This window comes from Pteronotus mesoamericanus, unplaced genomic scaffold, assembly GCF_021234165.1.
Source record: "Pteronotus mesoamericanus isolate MK-2021 breed Mesoamerican mustached bat unplaced genomic scaffold, CSHL_Meso_final scaffold_85, whole genome shotgun sequence".
Taxonomy (NCBI): domain Eukaryota; kingdom Metazoa; phylum Chordata; class Mammalia; order Chiroptera; family Mormoopidae; genus Pteronotus; species Pteronotus mesoamericanus.
In genome coordinates this window covers 54747305-54766786 of record NW_026555329.1, presented here as the reverse complement: position 1 = coordinate 54766786, position 19482 = coordinate 54747305, and the positions used below count along the sequence as shown (strand labels likewise).

Sequence of the window (19482 nt, the reverse complement as noted above, 5' to 3'; positions counted from 1 at the left end):
AGACATGAGAGCTCCATAAGGATGTAATATTCATAAGAACCTGTACAAGGTCAGGTTCATATTAAAGACTTAGGAAATGCTTACTGAGCTGATGAAGAGACCAACCTAGAAAATTATATTCCTCTTTCTTTTATGACTGGAGAAAGCACAGGCCTTGTATATGATCATTCATTCATTCACTGAGTTTCTATAATATAATAAACACTGCAAAATGCTAGAGGTACTGTAGTGAAGCAGTATAAAAACTATAGCACAATTTGATCAGTGTTGCTAAAGGTAAAAATGTTAAAAGTCAATGAATGTGGAGATACATTGTACAGCCTATCACAGAAAGCTTCCCAGCAGATAACATTTGAGTTGGGCTGTGAAAGTTGAGCAAACACAGGAGACAGGGAGACAGTCTTCCAGGCAGAGGGTCTTCAAAAACCATGGCATGTGAGAAATGTGAAGGAAAATAACTAGATTGTGACAGAAGCCAAGGTTGGCAAAAATAAATTAGAAGCAGCTTATGTTGCGAGAAAGATTCTGAGCTTTATCTTCAGTGTAATGAGAACTGATGAAGCCTTTTAAGCAGAGGAGCAATGTTATCAGCTCTAGTTAGACATAAAATTCTATAGTTAGCATGAAAGAGAATGGATACATTCAACAATGTTTGAGAAACTAGGGATAAGGAGGCTGGAGACTCAAGTTCGGAATATTGACCTAAATTACCATTAGCTAAATCAAATGAAAGAAAAAGTAAAATTAAACAAGATAAATATTCCTTTTCCTGGGATGCTTATATGCTAGCTCCCTGTAAAGGTTGTCATCATCTCCTCTGGAAAATAAACTGATTTTTCTCTAAAGTCTAACATTTAAACAACAACATTCTTATTGTCACATAGTCATAATAATTTAGTAAGAGTAAGAAAATAACTGCTGCAAACTGAAGGACTTTCCATACCTGAGACGCTTTGCCTGTTGGAATCTGAGTCCCCATTGCTGGAGTTAGAATTGTTGGAGGAGTTGTTGTCAACACCTCCCAGAAGGGGGCGCAAGTGGCTTACTGAGACTTGTTCAATGAATGATGTTCCATACTTGCGAAAATACCACCATTCAAATATCTAGAAGAGAAAAATAATACGCGTGATACAAGGAAACAGTCCTTGTTACTGTTTATGATTTTTGTACATACTTCCATAATATGTTGTATTTACTAATTATAAGTACCTTAAACAAACAATTTTTATGCCAAAAATTGTTTAATTTATTCTAAATATTAAAGTACTTATTTATAAAAATTAAAACACCAATTACACTTTAAATTCTTAATGTTGTTTCTCCATTTAATATCGGTTTTGAAGAAAAATCTATACCTACAACCATGGATTAAAGAACACTGTAAGAGTTGCTCAATATTATTTTCCTCCAAATTTACATATCATTCTAATGACAAAATCGTCATTGCTGGAACAGAACTCCAGAAATACATACAAAGAAGCCACTTTTAAAAGTATGGCTTATGAAAGATTCCAATTCTTGGTACCTTGGATTCTTTTAAAACTATACCTGCATAAAATTAAGACAGCAAAATTTCATTTAAAAAAAGAAAACTATCTCCTTAGAGAAATGCTGGTTTTACAAAAAGAGTGGAAGGCATCCCATTTCATGTATGGATAGTATACAACTACTAAGATTAATGCCCCACCTGCTAAGAAGTACTTTATAAACATAAGCATCTATTGTCTACCACTAATATTTCTTAGTTCACAAGCTTACCAATTGTTATGTACTACAGATTGCAAAGGAGAAAAGAAATAACTTTCATTAATAAAAGGAAAGAAGCAATGATATTCACATGGCTAGACGAAAATCAGAATTTCCTAAGCCCTGAAATAGCAAGCGACCTCTCCCAACAACCCTTCTCACCTGGCTCCCCTAACCCCGCAGTGATCGCCTTCCTACCACTGTTCAAAGTTGCTCTCTCCCACTTCCTTTCCTCTCATCCCTATCTGATTTGGAATAGGTTTTCTTAAGTAGTCACAAATCATTATACAGAAGAAATTTAAGAAACAACAGTCTCATAGCAACATAATAATATAGAATGTGAAATTAACAGAATTAATTACCTCTATCTTTACTTATTTCATAAAAACAAGATTTTGATATCTACTCTAGAATGGTCTTTGGACTGTTAGTTTAAAATTGATGTCTTCTTTCTTTTGCTCTACCAAAAATTTATTTTAAACAGACAGGAAGAACATTTATGAATGACCAAAAGAAAATGTCAGTTAGACCAAATGTTTCCAAACTTTTAATAGGACAACTTGATTTAATTCCAAAGAGTTACCCCTTCTGACCATATGAATTTCCACATGTTAAGACTTCAAGTTCAAGTAATTTCCTTGGGTAGATGGGAGAATATTATATGGAAGTGAAAAAGAAACAGGACTAATCTATAACACTTGAAATGCTAGGAATAAGAGATCTTGCTTAAAGAAGGAAAAAAAGTTTAAGAACAGTAAATTTACAAACCATGAATCGAGAAGAGGGTTTGTAACCTTAGTTGAGTTAATCTAACTGAACTTCAACTGTAAAGTGGAAATCATATTTATCATGTTATATTTAATATTAAGAATACATATACTGCCCTGCCCAGTGTGACTCAGTTGGCTAGAGAGATGTCACATAGACCAAAAGATTGAAGGTTTGATTCCCCGGTCAGGGCACATGCCTAGGTTGCAGGTCAAGTCCCCAGTCGGGGTGCATACAAGAGGCAACAGATCAATGTTTCTTTCTCACATTGATGTTTCTCTCCCTCTCTCCCCGTCCCTTCCCCTCTCTCTAAAATCAATAAGCATATCCTCATTCGAGGACAAAAAAAAGAGAATACATTTATTATTAAAGGCCCTCAATTTTCACAGCCACGTAAAACATGTAGTCTCAATCCCCATATAAAAGACTTAGTTCAGTGCTTGCTGCATAGATGGTTCTCAAATGTAACAGCAAAGCTGTCATTTATTGTACTGATGATACACACACCTCCTGTCGGCCGCACTTCTCTCATACTGCTATAACACACCCCTTTTTTGCTAGTATACAATTTGGGCTAGTACAGCATACTGTCTTGCTGCTAATTTGTTGGCTAAATACTCCAGAAATCATTGTGAAAAAAGAGTACTGCTCACCATTCAGTCCTGACCACCCAACAAAGCCCGGAAGAGATTCATGGTTTTGCCTTTAGATGGGAAGATTCCAAGGGATTGAGAACATTGATCACAGAACTGTAGGTGACTCTCAATCACCTGTGGTGGGGGCTTTCTTTGCTCTGCTTCCTATACTTTGCTGTTTGGGTACTTGCCAGGCCTGAGTCCATTCCTTCAGTCACACAGCACAAAATGCTGCAAACATGGCATTAGCTGTTACAGAGCATAGATGTGACCCCTGTCACTATAAGTCCGTGCCACAGACCCACAATGTCTCTCACAGGTTGTTCCTAGCATGGCTTATACCCATCCCAAGAAAATACCTTGGGATGCTTTAGAGCTCTCAGTTCCTCCAGCAGAATCTATGAATGTTCAGTACTAAAAGGGACTTAAAGGACCACATGTAGTCTCCATTTAGAGATGAGGAATGAGGTCTATACATGAAGGTGCAGTGATCCGAGCAAAGTCACACAGCTAATTTGAGTAGTTGCTTAGTCTACAGCCCCAGATCTGTGCCACTAATCCTACCAAGGCCCTATAAGAAGGTATCTTTTTATAACTCTTGATCATTTAAACAAAAACAGACAGATATAACCCATCATTTCCCTTTTCAAATCTTCACTCTGATGTGTTTATTGAGGTTTCTTAGCTGTCTAAATCAATCCAGAGGTAACCTATCAAATGGGACCAGAAGATTCATCCTAAGATGTAAATGACTCATATTAACAGGATATTTACACTATAATAGGAAACAGACCTTCCACACAATATTTCTAATGTAGGAATAAATAGACCTCAGTAAAGACTGGGTTGTTTTTGCAGCCTTTTCAGGACTGTCTTGTCACAACAGTAGATGACCTCTTACCCATCACTGTCTTTCTTTATACTAGTGCCCCCAAAACCCTAGAACAGAGGTTTCAATATATATTGAATGAACAACTACTGAAAGAAAGAAGGAAAGGACTTGAAGCCATCTTCAACTTCAAACCAAATCTTCTAAAGCTTTGGGCCAGCATGCCACAGTATTTTGGAAGAATTGCACTGATCCAAATGGGCAGATGGTGCTATCTAACATGCACATATTTGTTGTCACTTTGAATTTTTCTTCATGGTGCATAACCAACAATGTAAACCACAAAGCTCTCATAAACAAAGTTAGATTTTAAAATTAGTCTTTGGACATGCTAATAGCTAACAAGGCTTGCCACCGTGCAATAAAACAGTTTGTTTGTTTTTTTAAATAATTACTCAAGGATATGTTTATTGATTTCAGAGAGAGGGGGAAAGAGAAAGACACATCAATGTGAGAAACAACATCAGGGGCCTCCGAGAGAGAGAGAGAGAGAGAGAGAGAGAGAGAGAGATCGATCAGGTGCCTCCCATATGCACCCCGACCAGGGATCAAACCCACAACTAAGTACATGCCCTGAACAGGAATTGAACCTGCAACCTTTTGATGTACAGGATGACACTCTAACCAACTGAGCCGCCCAGCCAGAGCCAAAAGAATTTTTTTATCTGACAATAGAATTAAAATATAAATTTACTCAATTCATAGTCTTAAAAATGTAATCTTTCTAGTACTTTTTCCTACTCATGTTCTACCCCAAGGATTATAGAATTCAAGTAAGGTGAAAACTAAAAAGCATCAGTTGAGTTTAACATTTAGGAAGCCAACAGTGACCCTACCATGTAGCAGAAAGGTAAAAACTCTAACACAGTTCATGATAGCTGAGTTGAATGACTTTGGTTGCTTTTCTAGATTCTCTGGGACTCAGTTATCTAATGAGTGAAATAAGGTCATAGTAAGCACCCAGTTAATGTTGGATAGATGGGTGGATCCATGGATGGATTGATGGATGGGTGCATGGATGGATGATAAGGACTAGCCTGGTGATTTGATGGGATATAATTTTTAAAAACAGTAGGACCAATGAAAGGGTTTACCTTCATTTTGTTTGTTATAAAAAAGAGGCCTACACAGATTTGTGAAACAGAAAAGAATCTAGTGGAAAGAGAGAAACTGGGGATGCAAAAGAGTACAAATAACCAAAAGGCAAGATGTCAAGTGCCCACGAATCACACCCACCCTGCCTTGAAAAATAACCTATCATTTCCTGGTCTGAGCCAGAAAAAAAATGGGGAAGGATGAGTGAATAGAGGGATACATTCTTTTTTGGAAAGTAGGGTGTGATATTAGCTATTTCACATTAGGAAGGCAAAAAAGGAATAAAAAGTGGGTGACACTGACCTCAGTAGATTGCAAATGAGGTTTATCTCCTAGATAAGGGATGTAGAAATGGAATTGGGAATGTGAGGATGGAAGAAGTGGTTTTGGAGGAAGTGGTTCAGATCTATACCTTGAAAAAGAGAAGGGCCATAAGCAATACCCAGGAACCAGGTCATATTTAAAACAGACACCCATATGTCAAGGTCTCAGTTAACAATGCCTTGTGACCTCCTCCATTACTAATTGACAGAAAAAGAGAGGATGACTAAGGAACACTGGGATTCGGGGTTGGGGGTAGACACCCAAGTTGGCAGCTGAACTAACGTGCAAATTTTTCTCATCTCCTACAGGGAAGGAACAAAAATCTGACAAAGGGATAACAGGCAAGGCCCTTCAATCTATCCTAAAAGCTGAATCTTTCCTAAAGATGCCTAAATTCTTCCTAGTCAATATGACCTCCTCTTCTTGAACTGCATGTTTTATATATAAAAGACCTCTCCATGAATTAGGGAACTTCTCTATACCCTATATCACATTAAAAAAAATACTCCAAGATTCCCATATAGCGGCACCTTAGGAATTTCACACCAATTCCATTAAATCCATGGGAAATAAAAAATGTCACAGTCTTTAACTGACTATTTCCTGAAGATTAAAGTAGATGATGATAACATGAAAGGGTACACATAGTGACAGTGGAGATTAAAGAGGAAATATGAAACTTTTTAGCAGTCTGCTCCTATGGAAAAACTGCCAAATTGACAACTGCTCTAAATATTCAGAAATATATCTGATGGTAAACAGTGTTTTGGCAAGTGGGAATATTCTGGGATTAAACAAGATAAACTAAGGCAATTGTCATGAATTATATATAGTAAGATCCATAAGCTTTTTAATTTCCTGTTAGAATTTTCAAGTATATTCCTTTCACCATACTCACCTACCTTCTCAAAATCCCTCCTAATCCCTCATGACAGACTTTTTTTTTATTCTTGAATCCTGTCTCTTTTGTTAAGGAATACTGAAGAGTTACAGAGGGGGTCTTGATCTCCTGCTTCCTTGATCTACACGGATACCTCCTCAATCACCTTTTTCCCAAAACAGTTAAAGGAACTGTGTGAAGAACTGGTATTCATGCTCTTCCACCCCCTTTCCTGGTCACCTATTGCCTTTAAGAAAAGAGAGAATACAAAGAACTGGCAACAGTCAACAGTCAGTGATTCATCCCAACTCAGTGTCTATATGTTCAGAGAGTAAGATTTTCCTTTCTAGCATTACTGACTGTGACTTAGATGCAAAGGTCACTTTCCTGGAATGAAATTATGGAGACCACTGACCCTTGGGAGAAGCCAGCCTGTGCCATGTATCCCAAGCCCTGCCAGCTCATATTCTTCATCTGCAGTAGTGCTCAGAATTCATCATTTAAAATAAGCTTCCCAGACCTCCCCCAGGCACAGTGCTAGTAAAAAGCCAGCCTTGTGCACAGCTTGGTTCTTTCTGCACACACCCAGGCTCAGCAGAAGGAGCTACAAGCTGTGGATCACTGAAGGCTCCGGACAGGTTGCCCAGGGCCAGTCACAGACAGCGTCTGACAAAGAACTGCACAAGCATCTTTGCAGATATAGCTAATACATAGAAACACATGCAAAGAGGCAGCCAAGATGGGAAGACAAAGAAACAGGTTCCAAATGAAAGAACAAAGGAATTCTCCAGAAGAAGAGCTCAATAAAATGGAAACAAGCAATTTATCAGATACAGAGTTTAGAGTAATAAGTTTAAGGATACTCAACAGCATGAAAAAAGACATAGAAATCATAAAAAGGAATCAGTCAGAAATAAAGAATGCAATACCTGAAACAAATAATACACAGGAAGGAATAAATAGTAGGTTAGATGAAGCAGAGGATCAGATCAGTGATTTAGAAGAAAAGGTATAACACCCAAGCAAAGCAGCAAGAAGAAAAAAAAAATTTAAATGAGGATAGTTTAAAGGACCTCAGGGACAATATGAAGTGTAACAACATCCACATCATGGAACTACCAGGAGAAGAGAGAGAGCAAGGGATCAAGAACTATTTTAAGAAATAATGACCAAACATTTCCCTAACCTGGTGAAAGAAAAAGACACACAAGTCCAGGAAGCACAGAGAGTACCAAACAAGATTGACACAAAGAGGCCCACACTAAGACACATCACAATTAAAATGGCAAACCCTGAAGACAAGGAGAGAATCTTAAAAGCCGCAAAAAAAAAAGGCAAAAAAGCAGTTAGTTACCTACAGGGGAACTCGCATAAGAATGTCATCTGATTTCTCAACAGAAATATTTCAGGCCAGAAAGAATTTGCATGAAATATTCAAGGTGATGAAAAGCAAGGACCTCCTACCAAGACTACTTTACCCAAGAAGGCTATAATTTAAAATTGCAGGAGAAATAAAGAGCTTCCCAGACAAGAAAAAACTAAAGTAGTTTGTTACCACCAAACCAGCACTGCAACAAATGTTAAAGAGTTTGCTTGAATAAGAAGGAGGAGAAGGAAACCAGTGGAAAACAGTTTTTAAAAAGAAATGGCAATAAATACATATACCAACAATCACTTTAAATGTAAATGGCTTAAATGGTCCTATCAAAAACATAGAGTAGCTGAATGGATAAGAAAACAAGACTCACATATATGCTGTCTTCAAGAGACCCACCTCAGAATGAAAGATATACACAGACTAAGTGGAAAGAATATTTCATGAAAATGGAAAGGGGAAAAAAATCTGGGGTAGCAATACTTATATCTGACAAAATAGATTTTAAAACCAAGGCTATAGTAAAAGACAATGATAATGGGACCAATTCAAAAAGAGAATATAACCCTCTTAATAAATAAACATTTATGTACGCCACAAAGGAGCACCTAAATATGTAAAACAAATCTTGATGGACATTCAGGAAGAGATCCACAGAAATACAGTAATAGTAGGGGATTTTAACACACCATTGACTTCAATGGATAGATCTTCCAGACAGAAAATCAACAAGGAGACAGTGGCCTTAAATTACACACAAGATCAAACGGATTTAATTGATATCTTCAAAGTATTTCACCCCAAAGAAGCAGAATACACATACTTTTCAAATGCACATGGGACATTTTCTTTGATAGAGCACATGTTAGGTAGGACACAAAACAATTCCCAGTGAATATAAGAAGATTGAAATCATATCAAGCATCTTCTCTGACCATAATGCTATAAAACTAGAAATTAATCACAAGAAGAAAACTGAAAAACACACAAAGGCTTGAAAGCTAAATAACATGTTATTAAACAATGAATGGATCAAAAACAAGATGAAGGAAGAGATCAAAAGATATCTTGAAACAAATGAAAATGAGAACACAACAACCCAAAATCTATGGGACACAGGGAAAGCAGTACTGGGAGGGAAATTCATAGCATTACAGGCCTACCTTAAGAAACAAGAAAAAGCTCAAATAAACAATCTAACTTGACCCTTGCAGGAACTTGCAAAGACCAACAAACAAAGCTCAGAGTGAGCAGAACGAAGGAAATAATAAAGACCAGAGCAGAAATCAATGAAATTGAGTCTAAAAAAAAAAGAAATGCAAAAAAACAATGAATCTAAGAGCTGGTTCTTTGAAAAAATAAACAAGATTGCCAAACCTTTACCAAGATTCATCAAGAAAAAAAGAGAGAGGACCCAAATAAATAAAGTCAGAAATGAAAAAGGATTACTGACACCAAAGTAATACAAAGGACTGTAAGAAACTATTATGAACCACAATATGCCAACAAATTGGACAACCTGGACAAAATGGATATATTCCTAGAAACATACAACTTTCTAAAACTAAGTCAGGAAGAATCAGAGAATCTGAATAGACATACGAATATTACAACTAATGAAATTGAAACAGTACTCAAAAAAACTCCCAACAAATAAAAGCCCTGGACTGGATATATTTTACCAAATATTCAGAGGAGAACTTACACCTCTCCTTCTCAAACTATTCCAAAAAATTCTAGAGGAGGGAAAACTCCTAAGCTCATTTTATGAGACCAGCATTATCCTAATTCCAAAACTGTAAAAACTGACTAGGAAAAAAGAAAATTATAGGCCAATATCCCTGACGAACATAGATGCAAATATCCTCAACAATATATTACCAAACTCAATATAGCAATACACCAAAAAGATCATACACCATGACCAGGTGGGATTTACTCTGGGGATGCAAGGTTGGTACAGTATATGCAAATCAATAAATGTGATACACCACATTAAAAAATGAAGGATAAAACCCACATGATCATATCAATAGATGCAGAAAAAGGATGTGATAAAATCTAGCACTCATTTATGATAAAAACTCTCAGCAAAATGGTAATATAGGCAACATACCTAAATGTAATAAAGGCTATATATGACAAACCCACTGCCAGCATCATACTTAACAGGGAAAAACTACAAGTGTTCCACCTTAATATAGGGAACAAGACAGGGATGTCCACTTTCTCCTCTTCTTATTCAACATAGTACTGGAAGTCCTAGCCACAGCAATCAGACAAAAAAAAAAGAGAAAAGGAGGGAAGGAAGGAAGGAAGGGAGGAAGTGGGGAGGGGGAGGGGGAAGGGAGAGATCCCAATTAGAAAAAGAGAAGTAATACTGTCATTATTTGCAGATGACAAGCTTTGTACATAGAGAATCCTAAATATTCCACCAAGAAACTACTGGAACCGATAAATAAATTCAGAAAAGTAGCAGGATACAAAATTAATATCCAGAAATCAACTGCATTTTTATATGCCAATAATGAACTATCAGAAAGGGAAATTAAGAATTCTATACCATTCACAATTGCTTCATAAAGAATAAAATATCCAGGAACAAATCTAACCAAGGACGTAAAGGACCTGTACTTGGAGAATTATAAGACACTGAAGAGAGAAACTGAAGAGGATACAAATAAGTGGAGGCACATACCATGTTTGTGGATAGGAAGAATAAGCATCATTAAAATGTCCATTCTACCCAAAGGAATCTATTGATTCAATGCAATTCCGATCAAGATTCCAATGACGTATTTTACAGAACTAGAACAAATGTTTCAGGAATTTGCATGGAACCACAAAAACTCCCAAATAGCAAAATCGATCTTGAGAAATAAAAACAAAGTTGGAAGAATCACACTGCCTAAATTTAAACTATACTATAAGGCCATAGTATCAAAAGAGCATGGTACTGACATAAAAACAGACAACAGACCAATGGAAGAGAACAGAGAGCATTTATAGTTAATTAATATTTGACAGAGGAAGCAAACACATACAATTGGCTAAAGATAGTTCATTCAATAAATGTTGGAAAAATTGACAGATAAGTGCAGAAAAATGAAACTAGACCACCTTCTAATGCTACACACAAGAATAAATTCAAAATGGATTAAAGACTTAAATGTTAGACTCAAAACCATAAAAATCCTAGAAGAAAAGATAGGCAGTAAAATCTCAGATATTGCTTATAGCAATATTTTTTCTGATATACTCCTCAGGCTGGGAAAACAAAAGAAAAAATAAACAAACAAGACTATACTAAACTACAAAGATTTTGCACAGCAAAGGAAACCATCAACAAAATGAAAAAACAATCCACTGAATGGGAGAACATATTCACCAATATATCTAATTAGGGGTTAATATTCAAAATTTATAAAGAACTTATCAAACTCAACACCAAAAGAAATCCAATCACAAAATAGGCAAAGAGCCTGAAGAGACATTTCTCTAAGGAGGACATTCAGATGGCCAACAGACATATGAAAAGATGCTCAACATCACTAATCGTCAGAGAAATGCAAATTAAAATGAGCTATCGCCTCACACGTGTGAGAATGGCTATTATCAATAAATCAACAAACAAGTGCTGGCAATGATGTGGAGAAAGGGGAATCCTTTTGCACTGTTGGTGGTAATGCAGACTGGTGCAGCCACTGTGGAAAGCAGTATTGAGTTATCTCAAAAAAATCAAAAATAGAACTGCCTTATGACCTGGTGATTCTACTTTTGGGAATTTATCCAAAAAAAAACCCCAAAACAATAATTCAAAAAAATATATGCACCACTATGTTCACTGCAGCATTATTTACCATAGCCAAGATATGGAAGCAGCCAAAGTATCCATCAGTATATGAGTGGATTAAACAACTATGGTATAGTTATACAATGAAATACCGTAAAGAAGAAAATCTTACCATTTGTGACAACATGGATGGACATGGAGAACATCATGCTAAGTGATATAAGCCAGCCAAAGACAAATACCATATGATTTCACTTATATGTAGAATCTAATGAACTGAACTAAGAAGCAAAATAGAGACAGACTCATAGATAGAGAGCAGGCTGATGGCTCTTGATCAGGGTTGAGAGGTGGAGGGATCAAGCGAAACATAAAAAGAACTCATGGACAAGGCCAACACTGTGGTGATTGCGGGCGGGGGGGAGTGAGGAATGGGTGGGTGGGCATGGAAGAGAATATAAGGGGGATAAACGGTAATGGAAAAAATGGAATAAAAATAAACTATTAAAAATAAAAAAGGAAATATATATAAAAACACAAACAAACAAATAAATAAACTCTCCAGATAATTTTGATGCAGTTGATTAATAACTTCACTCACTGGATCTCTCTGCAATCCACAAATATTCCTCAGTGTTTAACTTGGGCATTATATAGTATATAAAAACACAAATATTGTTCCATCTTTTGTGAAGCTTCCATTATAAAGAGAAGAAAAACAATAAATGATGAAACAAAAAATATAAATTGTGATAAGTGTTGGCCTATGTTCTAGACTGGCCAAATCAGACTTAATCCATGGCCAACTGGAAAAAAGAAAAAGTGTCTCATCAAGAACACGTTCAAGTCTCCCCCGGCCCATCCCATCTCTCCCCCCACCCCTCCCTCTCCTCTTTCTTCTCTTCCCCTGCCCCCTTTTTTTTTTTATCTACCTGACCTATTTTTGTAAGTCTGTTAACATGAAAACATCAACTGCTAGGCACTGCTGCTATCCACCTTTTTAGTCAACACCTTTACAAGAGGCAGAATGATGCTATGGCAAAGCAGTGGAAATTTAAATCCTAGTCCTCACTCCACCCTTAGATAGCAAGGTGCCCTGGGCAAGTCATAAACTTTCTGGATACCTAGCCCTTACTTAGGTCTTTCCTGGTTTCAATTACATGGCTTCTGATGGTTCCCACCTCCAGTCCTCCAACTGCATAATTTTCAAGCCTCTCAATTTTTGCTCAAATTTAAACTGAAAAAACCAAAAGAATGGTTTTGTCCCTTAATCTACCATTAGCATTTTCATCTCCTTCACCACGTCTAACCATTAGTCTGACCCACTCACGTCCAGTCAGACCCTGAGAGGCATCTATCTATTCTGTGGCACTTGGTCTCCTGCAGATCATTAATTTTCATGGTGAGTCCAAGAAACTGTAATCTGATAAGGCCTTAGTTTCCTTCCACTGTCTGCAGGCTCCCCGGCCATCTAGTCCCAACATCATCCTCTCATTCTTTATTCTAGAGCCAAGAGACAAGTTGCTTCATAATGCACACAACCTGATATTTAATTATATGCTACTTCCCACTCCCCAAGAGCCCTTCCAATCAGGTTTCCTTGAGTCTTTTTTCACTTTTAGCACAGAATCACGTGGGTGATTCACATGCCTATCAAAGTGCTACCTCAACTGCAGGTCAAGTTCTTTGGATAAATGAAAAAAAGTCATAAGGAGCCATAACAATCTTCCAGTCCCACTCCCTTACACAAGAGGGGATAAGAGGACATGATCAAACAGGTCTGGATTCAAATTTCGCCATGTGTGTGCTACATAACCTTGGCCAAATTATTTATACTGTGTGTAGGTTTCTACTCAGCAGCACAAAGGTACTGGTTTTATCTACCACTTAGAATTTCTATGGGAATATATTAAAATAATATATGCAAAGTGCTTAAGACAGTACCTGGAACAGAGTGGGAAATTCAATCATTGGACCTTTGTTACAACAAATTTCCTACCTGATCTGTTATCTTTTCTACCATTTTCCCCAACATAATTTTTTCACATCTAATCCATGAACTAATTCTTTTATTTACTATTCTAATTTTCTGCATTTTTTTGTTCTTGACTCTCACTTTTAAAAATTAGACTCTGGATGAGTACTTTTTGTCTCTTCATTTAATATGTGTAAAATGTAGTTGCAGGAGCTTGTCTATATACATGTTAATGAGGATACAGGGATCTATGCATAAATGTCAATACACCATAAAAGGATTTTCTCCATTCTACCAATATTTTAAGAAAACTGAGGTGAGCATTTTCTCCACATATCCACCTGACCATTCTCAAAAGCAAAAGCAAATCCCAGAAATTTTCTCCATTGAAATAAACATTGCCCACAGAAGCTACTTCCAGCAAATGCACATGTCCTTGCTAGAGCAGATAAAAGACGAAATTGGTAGATTTGGGCTGTGACGACAGGTGCAGTTCCTGTGGCTAGAACGGGACTGAGGTGAAAAGGCTGTGCCAATCTGGCAGAAGCAACTCGAAGTTAAGCAAGAGAGAGAGCTGCCTGGATGGGTGCCTGGGCACAGGAACCAAAAGGGAAGAGAGAGAGTTAGGTTTAACTCATTGCTGGTTTTCAACTTGTGAAATTAAGAACTAGCTGTGACATCCAGTAAATGCATACAGATTAGTCCTCATTTATTTTAAATACATTAGTGTATATGAGAGCAGCATTAGGAAAACCCATTTTATTTCAATGACTATTTGTTCAGTTAACTGACTTTTTCTTCACAAGAGAAATACCAGGGTTTTTTGTTTCTTTTTACCTCTCTTCTAAGACATCACATTACATGATGATTTCAGTCTTCACCATAGTAATCCCTGTTGTCTTCAAACAAGCCTGATGTCCTCAAACAAGCAATTTCCCCAGGGGCAGCCTTGCTTTGACTGTTCACCTTCTGACTCTCCTAACACTGCTCAAGGGAGAGTAGTTAGATAACCATCTTTCTGGTGCCAGGAAACAAACCGTTAAGCAGCTATTTTTCAAAGCACCTGATCCTTTAGTTCAGTATTGCTTCTTCATGAAATGTACTTGGTAGAAAAGAGTTGTGGCTGAAGAGAAATCTCCATCCTAGGTACATTTTGAGGGTTAGTAAAGCTGAGCCCCCCAAAGGCTGGACAACACCAGTGTCAACAATCTAAAGCAGACACCTAACGCTATCAAGAACTACTCCCACATTGTAGTTACTTTGCCCTCAGTACACACCAAGTATTTTTGAGAAAGGCCTTTCAAAATCTTCACACATTAGAGGTTTTCCTTTGCTTAAAGTACCACATCAGTCAGCAATCTCCTCTGCTTCCTGAGAATACTGCAATGCCAAAATCCCATAAGGTAGCACGGCAGTGATCAAGCTTCAGTAGCTGCAGTCCACAGGCCAGAGGGGAAGCCTCACTAGCCTGGATCTGCAAAAAATGGCCATGGGCTAGGGAAATCTCTTTATACAGAGGACAAGAAAAGCAAGCTGATGAGACTTCACCATCTTCTGAGTCAGAAGGAAAAATGACTGTCTGGGGCCTAGATTACCAGAGTAAAAGCAAATAATCTATGCTCTTGTAATTAATTTAAAGCCTAATTGCTCCCATACCAATATAGTGCTAGAATAAAATCCAGACTTGCCATTTATTCAGCAAACCAGAAAAGCAGCTGAGAAGCTAACCAAGAGGTGGCGAAATGAGTGACAAAGCACAACTGGCCCTGGCTGGGTAGCTCAGTTGTTTAGAGCATTAACTCAATATACCGATGTTGCAGGTTCAATCCCCGGACAGGGCACATACAAGAATCAACCAATGAATGCATAAATAAGTGGAACAACAAATCAATCCCTCTCTCTCTCTTTCTCTCTCTTAAAAATCATAAATAAAATTTAAAAAAAAAACAACAAAAAACAGCATGACTGCCTGGGTGGAAACCCAACTTCACCATTTACCAACTGTGTGACCTAAGGCAGGTTACCTACTTGCCCTTCCTGCCACCAAATTTATGCATAAATAAAATACAAACACTAGCCATTACCTCATTGTACTATTGGGAAGAATAAATTAGTTAGCATTTAAAGTGCTTAGATCACTGCCTGGCACACAATAAGCACCAACTAAGTAGGTAATGTTCTTAAGTGAACACTCCTGGGAAGAACACACAAACCTACCTTTCCACATCAGAGTGGATTACTGGCTCCAGTATGAAATTGCTATTCAAAGTATATACAAAAATGTTCACCATTTCTTTATTTGTTTAATCAAAAAGATTTCAAAGATGTTTTAGAAAAAATACTACAGTATTATTTCAAATGTAAGTAATTTTTAGATGATTTGTTATACTTCCTCACTCCCGCCCAAATATATATATGCTAAAAGATTTCTATGTTTTCAGCATATACTTATTAATAATTTATCAAGCATGTGAAAACATTCTCCAAGTTTAAAGTTTCTTCAGTCCATTAAGCATATTAAGGTACGAACCTGAGACATAGGTTCTAAATCTGGCTTTGCTACAAATCAACAACATGGACATAGGCAAGTCACTTACAGGTTTATGAATAACTCCCTAAGAGGCCTTTATTTTTCTCATGTCCTCACAGAACAAGAAAGACTTCAGACACAGATGAGTGGGCAGTTCTGCATGTAAGCAGCAATATAGTACAAATTGTATACACACCTCATTTCAATCCATTTTAAGAAGGAACTTTAATATGCTTCCCCTCACCTTGGTTTGGACCCTGCAGCCAACATTGGGCTTTTTATGTGGCTTTCCACTTATATAACAATCTTGGAGTGCCCCTTGCTGATGTTCTTCACATTCCTGGTCCAATAGTATTAACTTTAAACATATTTTCCCTTGAATCAAGCAACTCACATGATTAACCTGAATATGCTCTGACCACAAAAAAAGGTGCTCCCCACACCATCACCATCACTCTCATCTGTTTGCCGGTCTCTGCTCTGCACACATTGCTCCACCTTTTCATTCTGCGCCTTATAAGCTCAAGCTTTTGAAATCCTCTGTTCATCTACATTCACTTATGCTCTTGCTCCACATCCTGGTGCCCCTTTCCCCTAAAACTTTTGTTTTTCTACAGATATTCTCTTAACATAAACTCTGTAATATCTGTCTTGTCCCATTTCTATAATAATTAATAATCAAAGGGTTATGTGTAGAGAGAAAAAAAAAACTTCCTAAAACCACTTTCTCCTTAAACATCATTTACTTATATGAGAGTGATTCTACTGAGTTTAGATGGTCCTATTTAAGGTGCTTAAAGGAAAGAAAAGGACTTCAGGTGTTATAATTTATCTCACCTGTAACTATTTTAAGCCTAATGTAATAGAGCCAAGGATATGATTATGATATTGCTTTTCACCTATTTAGAATTATTTTAAAAGGAACAATAGGGAAATAAATGTGAATTTTAAGAGAATAGAAGATCAAGGAAAAAAACAGAATTGTCATATCCAAGTCAATAAATTTAAAGAAACTGAGCTATATTTCTACTGATCTTAATTATGTCCAATTTATTGTGAAAAGAGTAATGAAAATATTTTTACTTGAACTGAGTCACATTTATTTTATAGTATCTTAGACACTAGAATTTGACACATAATCATTTTCCTTTATTTTCTATTTTATTTATTTTGTTTTCCCAATTCAATAAAAATAATATATGCTTGTCTAAAGTTTTTCTTAAATATTTTAGAAATATGTAACCTAAGTAGTGAAAGGCCTTTATTAGTGCCCACCCAACATATGCACACATGAAAGATAATAACAAAGCCGCTAGTATATATTCTTCTAGATTTTTTCCCTGTACATATACTGATATATATGTGCATCGATAATAAGCATATTTTTAAATAGGAAAAATTCCATTACTTACCAAAATAAGCCCTGATATTAGTGAGGAAGTGCCTGTTAGGGCCACGTAGAACTTTGGTGTTAATGTGTTCAAAAACATGCTCACTGAAAAAAAAAGAGAGAGGGAAAAGAACAGGGAATGATGAGTATGCTAATAAAACCGATTGCTTCATTTTTCTCTCTGTTGAAATCATTTGTTTCTGGTGATAAGAATTCTTAGAACCATAACAGAGCCCCATTAAAATTACATAAGCTCAGAATACTAGGTGTCAAGTTACATATCCTGAAGGAAAAATGCTACATACAAGAACAAAAGAGCAGCTTTTTTAGTTTCTGCCTCCTCAAACTATTGTTGTGAATGGTTTTTGTGGATTCCTAACACTGAAAAGTATAATCAAAACTGGTTATAACCATCAGTCAAATAGAGAAGATGCCCTATTTGCTTTGCGTGACCCACACATCAGAAGCCTTGATGGAACAACAGCAGTATTTCAACCTTAGAACAAATGGAAAATAACTACATTCAACAGTTATGAAAGATTATACCTAAAAAGAAAGAACAAACTGACAGAAGTTAGCACATATTAGTAAATTTTTCCCAGTTTACTAATACAGTCATCAAAATAATTGGATTCAATGAAAAAAAAGAGAGAGAGATGAAAAATAAACCACTAAAACCAATGTTCATTACCAGGAATTTTCCTTACTGGTTCCTGGCACTCTCTCCATATCAACTACAACGTTGATCTAGTTGCCCATTAAGAAAGGTTTGCTTAATGAAGGAAGCAAGAACATACAATGGAGTAAAGACAGTGGATTCAATAAATGGTGTTGGGAAATTTGGACAGATACATGAAAAAAATGAAACTAGACCACCTTCGTATACCATACGCAAGATTAAGCTCAATATGGATTAAAGACTTTTATGTAAGACCTGAAACCATTAAAATCCTAGAAGAAAACAGGCAAAAAAACTTTTGAAATTTCTCTTACTAATATTTTTTTTCTGATATATCTTCTTGGGCAAGGGAAACAAAATAAAAATAAACAAATGGGACTATATCAAACAAAAAGTTTTTGCAAGCAAAGGAAACCATCAAATAACAGAAGTTAACCTACTGAATGGAAAAAGACCTTTGTTGATGATACATCTGCTAAGGGGTTAATATCCAAAATTTATTAAAAACTTATAAATCTCAACACACACACACACACACACACACAAACAAAACCCAAACAACCCAACCTAAAAGTAGGCAGAGGACCTTAATAGACATTTTTCCAAAGAGGACATACAGATGGTCAATAGACATATGAAAACATGCTCAATGTCACTGATTGTCAGAGAAACGCAAATTCAAACTACGGTGAGATAGTACCTCACACCTGTTAGAATGACTATCATTAATAAATCAACAAACCACATGTTGGCCAGGATGTGGGCAAAAGGGAACCCTAATGCACTTTCGGTATAGCCACTACGGAAAACAGTATGGAGATTTCTCAAAAACATCAAAATACAACTCCCTTATGACCCAGTAATTCCACTTCTTGGTATATATCTGAAGAAATCCAAACACTAATTTGAAAAGATACATGTACCCCTATGTTCATTGCTGTGTTATTTAGAACAGCCAAGATGTGGAAGCAACCCAAGTCCTCATCAAAAGACAAGTGGATAAAGAAGATGAAGTACATATATATACAAGAATATTAGCCATTAGAAAGAATGAAATCTTACCAGTTGCAACAACATGACTGGACCTATAAGATATTATGCTAAGTAATAAAAGTCAGAGAAAGACAAATACCATATGATTTCATTTATATGTACAATCTAAAGAACAAAATAAATGAACAAAACAGAAATAGACCAATAGAGAGAGAGAGCAAACCAATGATTGCTAGATGGGAAGGGGGCTGGGAAACTGGCTGAAAAAGGTGAAGGGACTCAAAGTACAAGTTGCTAGTTACAAAATAGTCATGGGGATGTAAAGTACAGCCTAGGGAATATATTCAACACTATTGTAATAACTACGTATGTGGTCCCATGTAGGTACTTGAATTTCAGGGAGATCACTT

At 36.5% G+C, this 19482-nt stretch overlaps 1 protein-coding gene across 5 annotated transcripts in view; it reads right to left on the bottom strand.

Moving 5' to 3' along the window:
* Window positions 1-19482, bottom strand: part of ST7 (suppression of tumorigenicity 7) — a 314490-nt gene that overhangs the window by 132762 nt on the left and 162246 nt on the right. For all 5 annotated transcript variants that reach the window (XR_008528324.1, XM_054563970.1, XM_054563972.1 and 2 more), the window contains exons 2-3: window positions 17423-17505; window positions 944-1103 (exon numbers count right to left, since the gene is read on the bottom strand). Coding sequence is in view for 4 of the 5 variants with exons in the window: in XM_054563970.1 (XP_054419945.1) it covers window positions 944-1103; window positions 17423-17505 (243 nt within the window). In the remaining variant the exon portion in view is untranslated. The remainder of the gene's footprint in view (window positions 1-943; window positions 1104-17422; window positions 17506-19482) is intronic.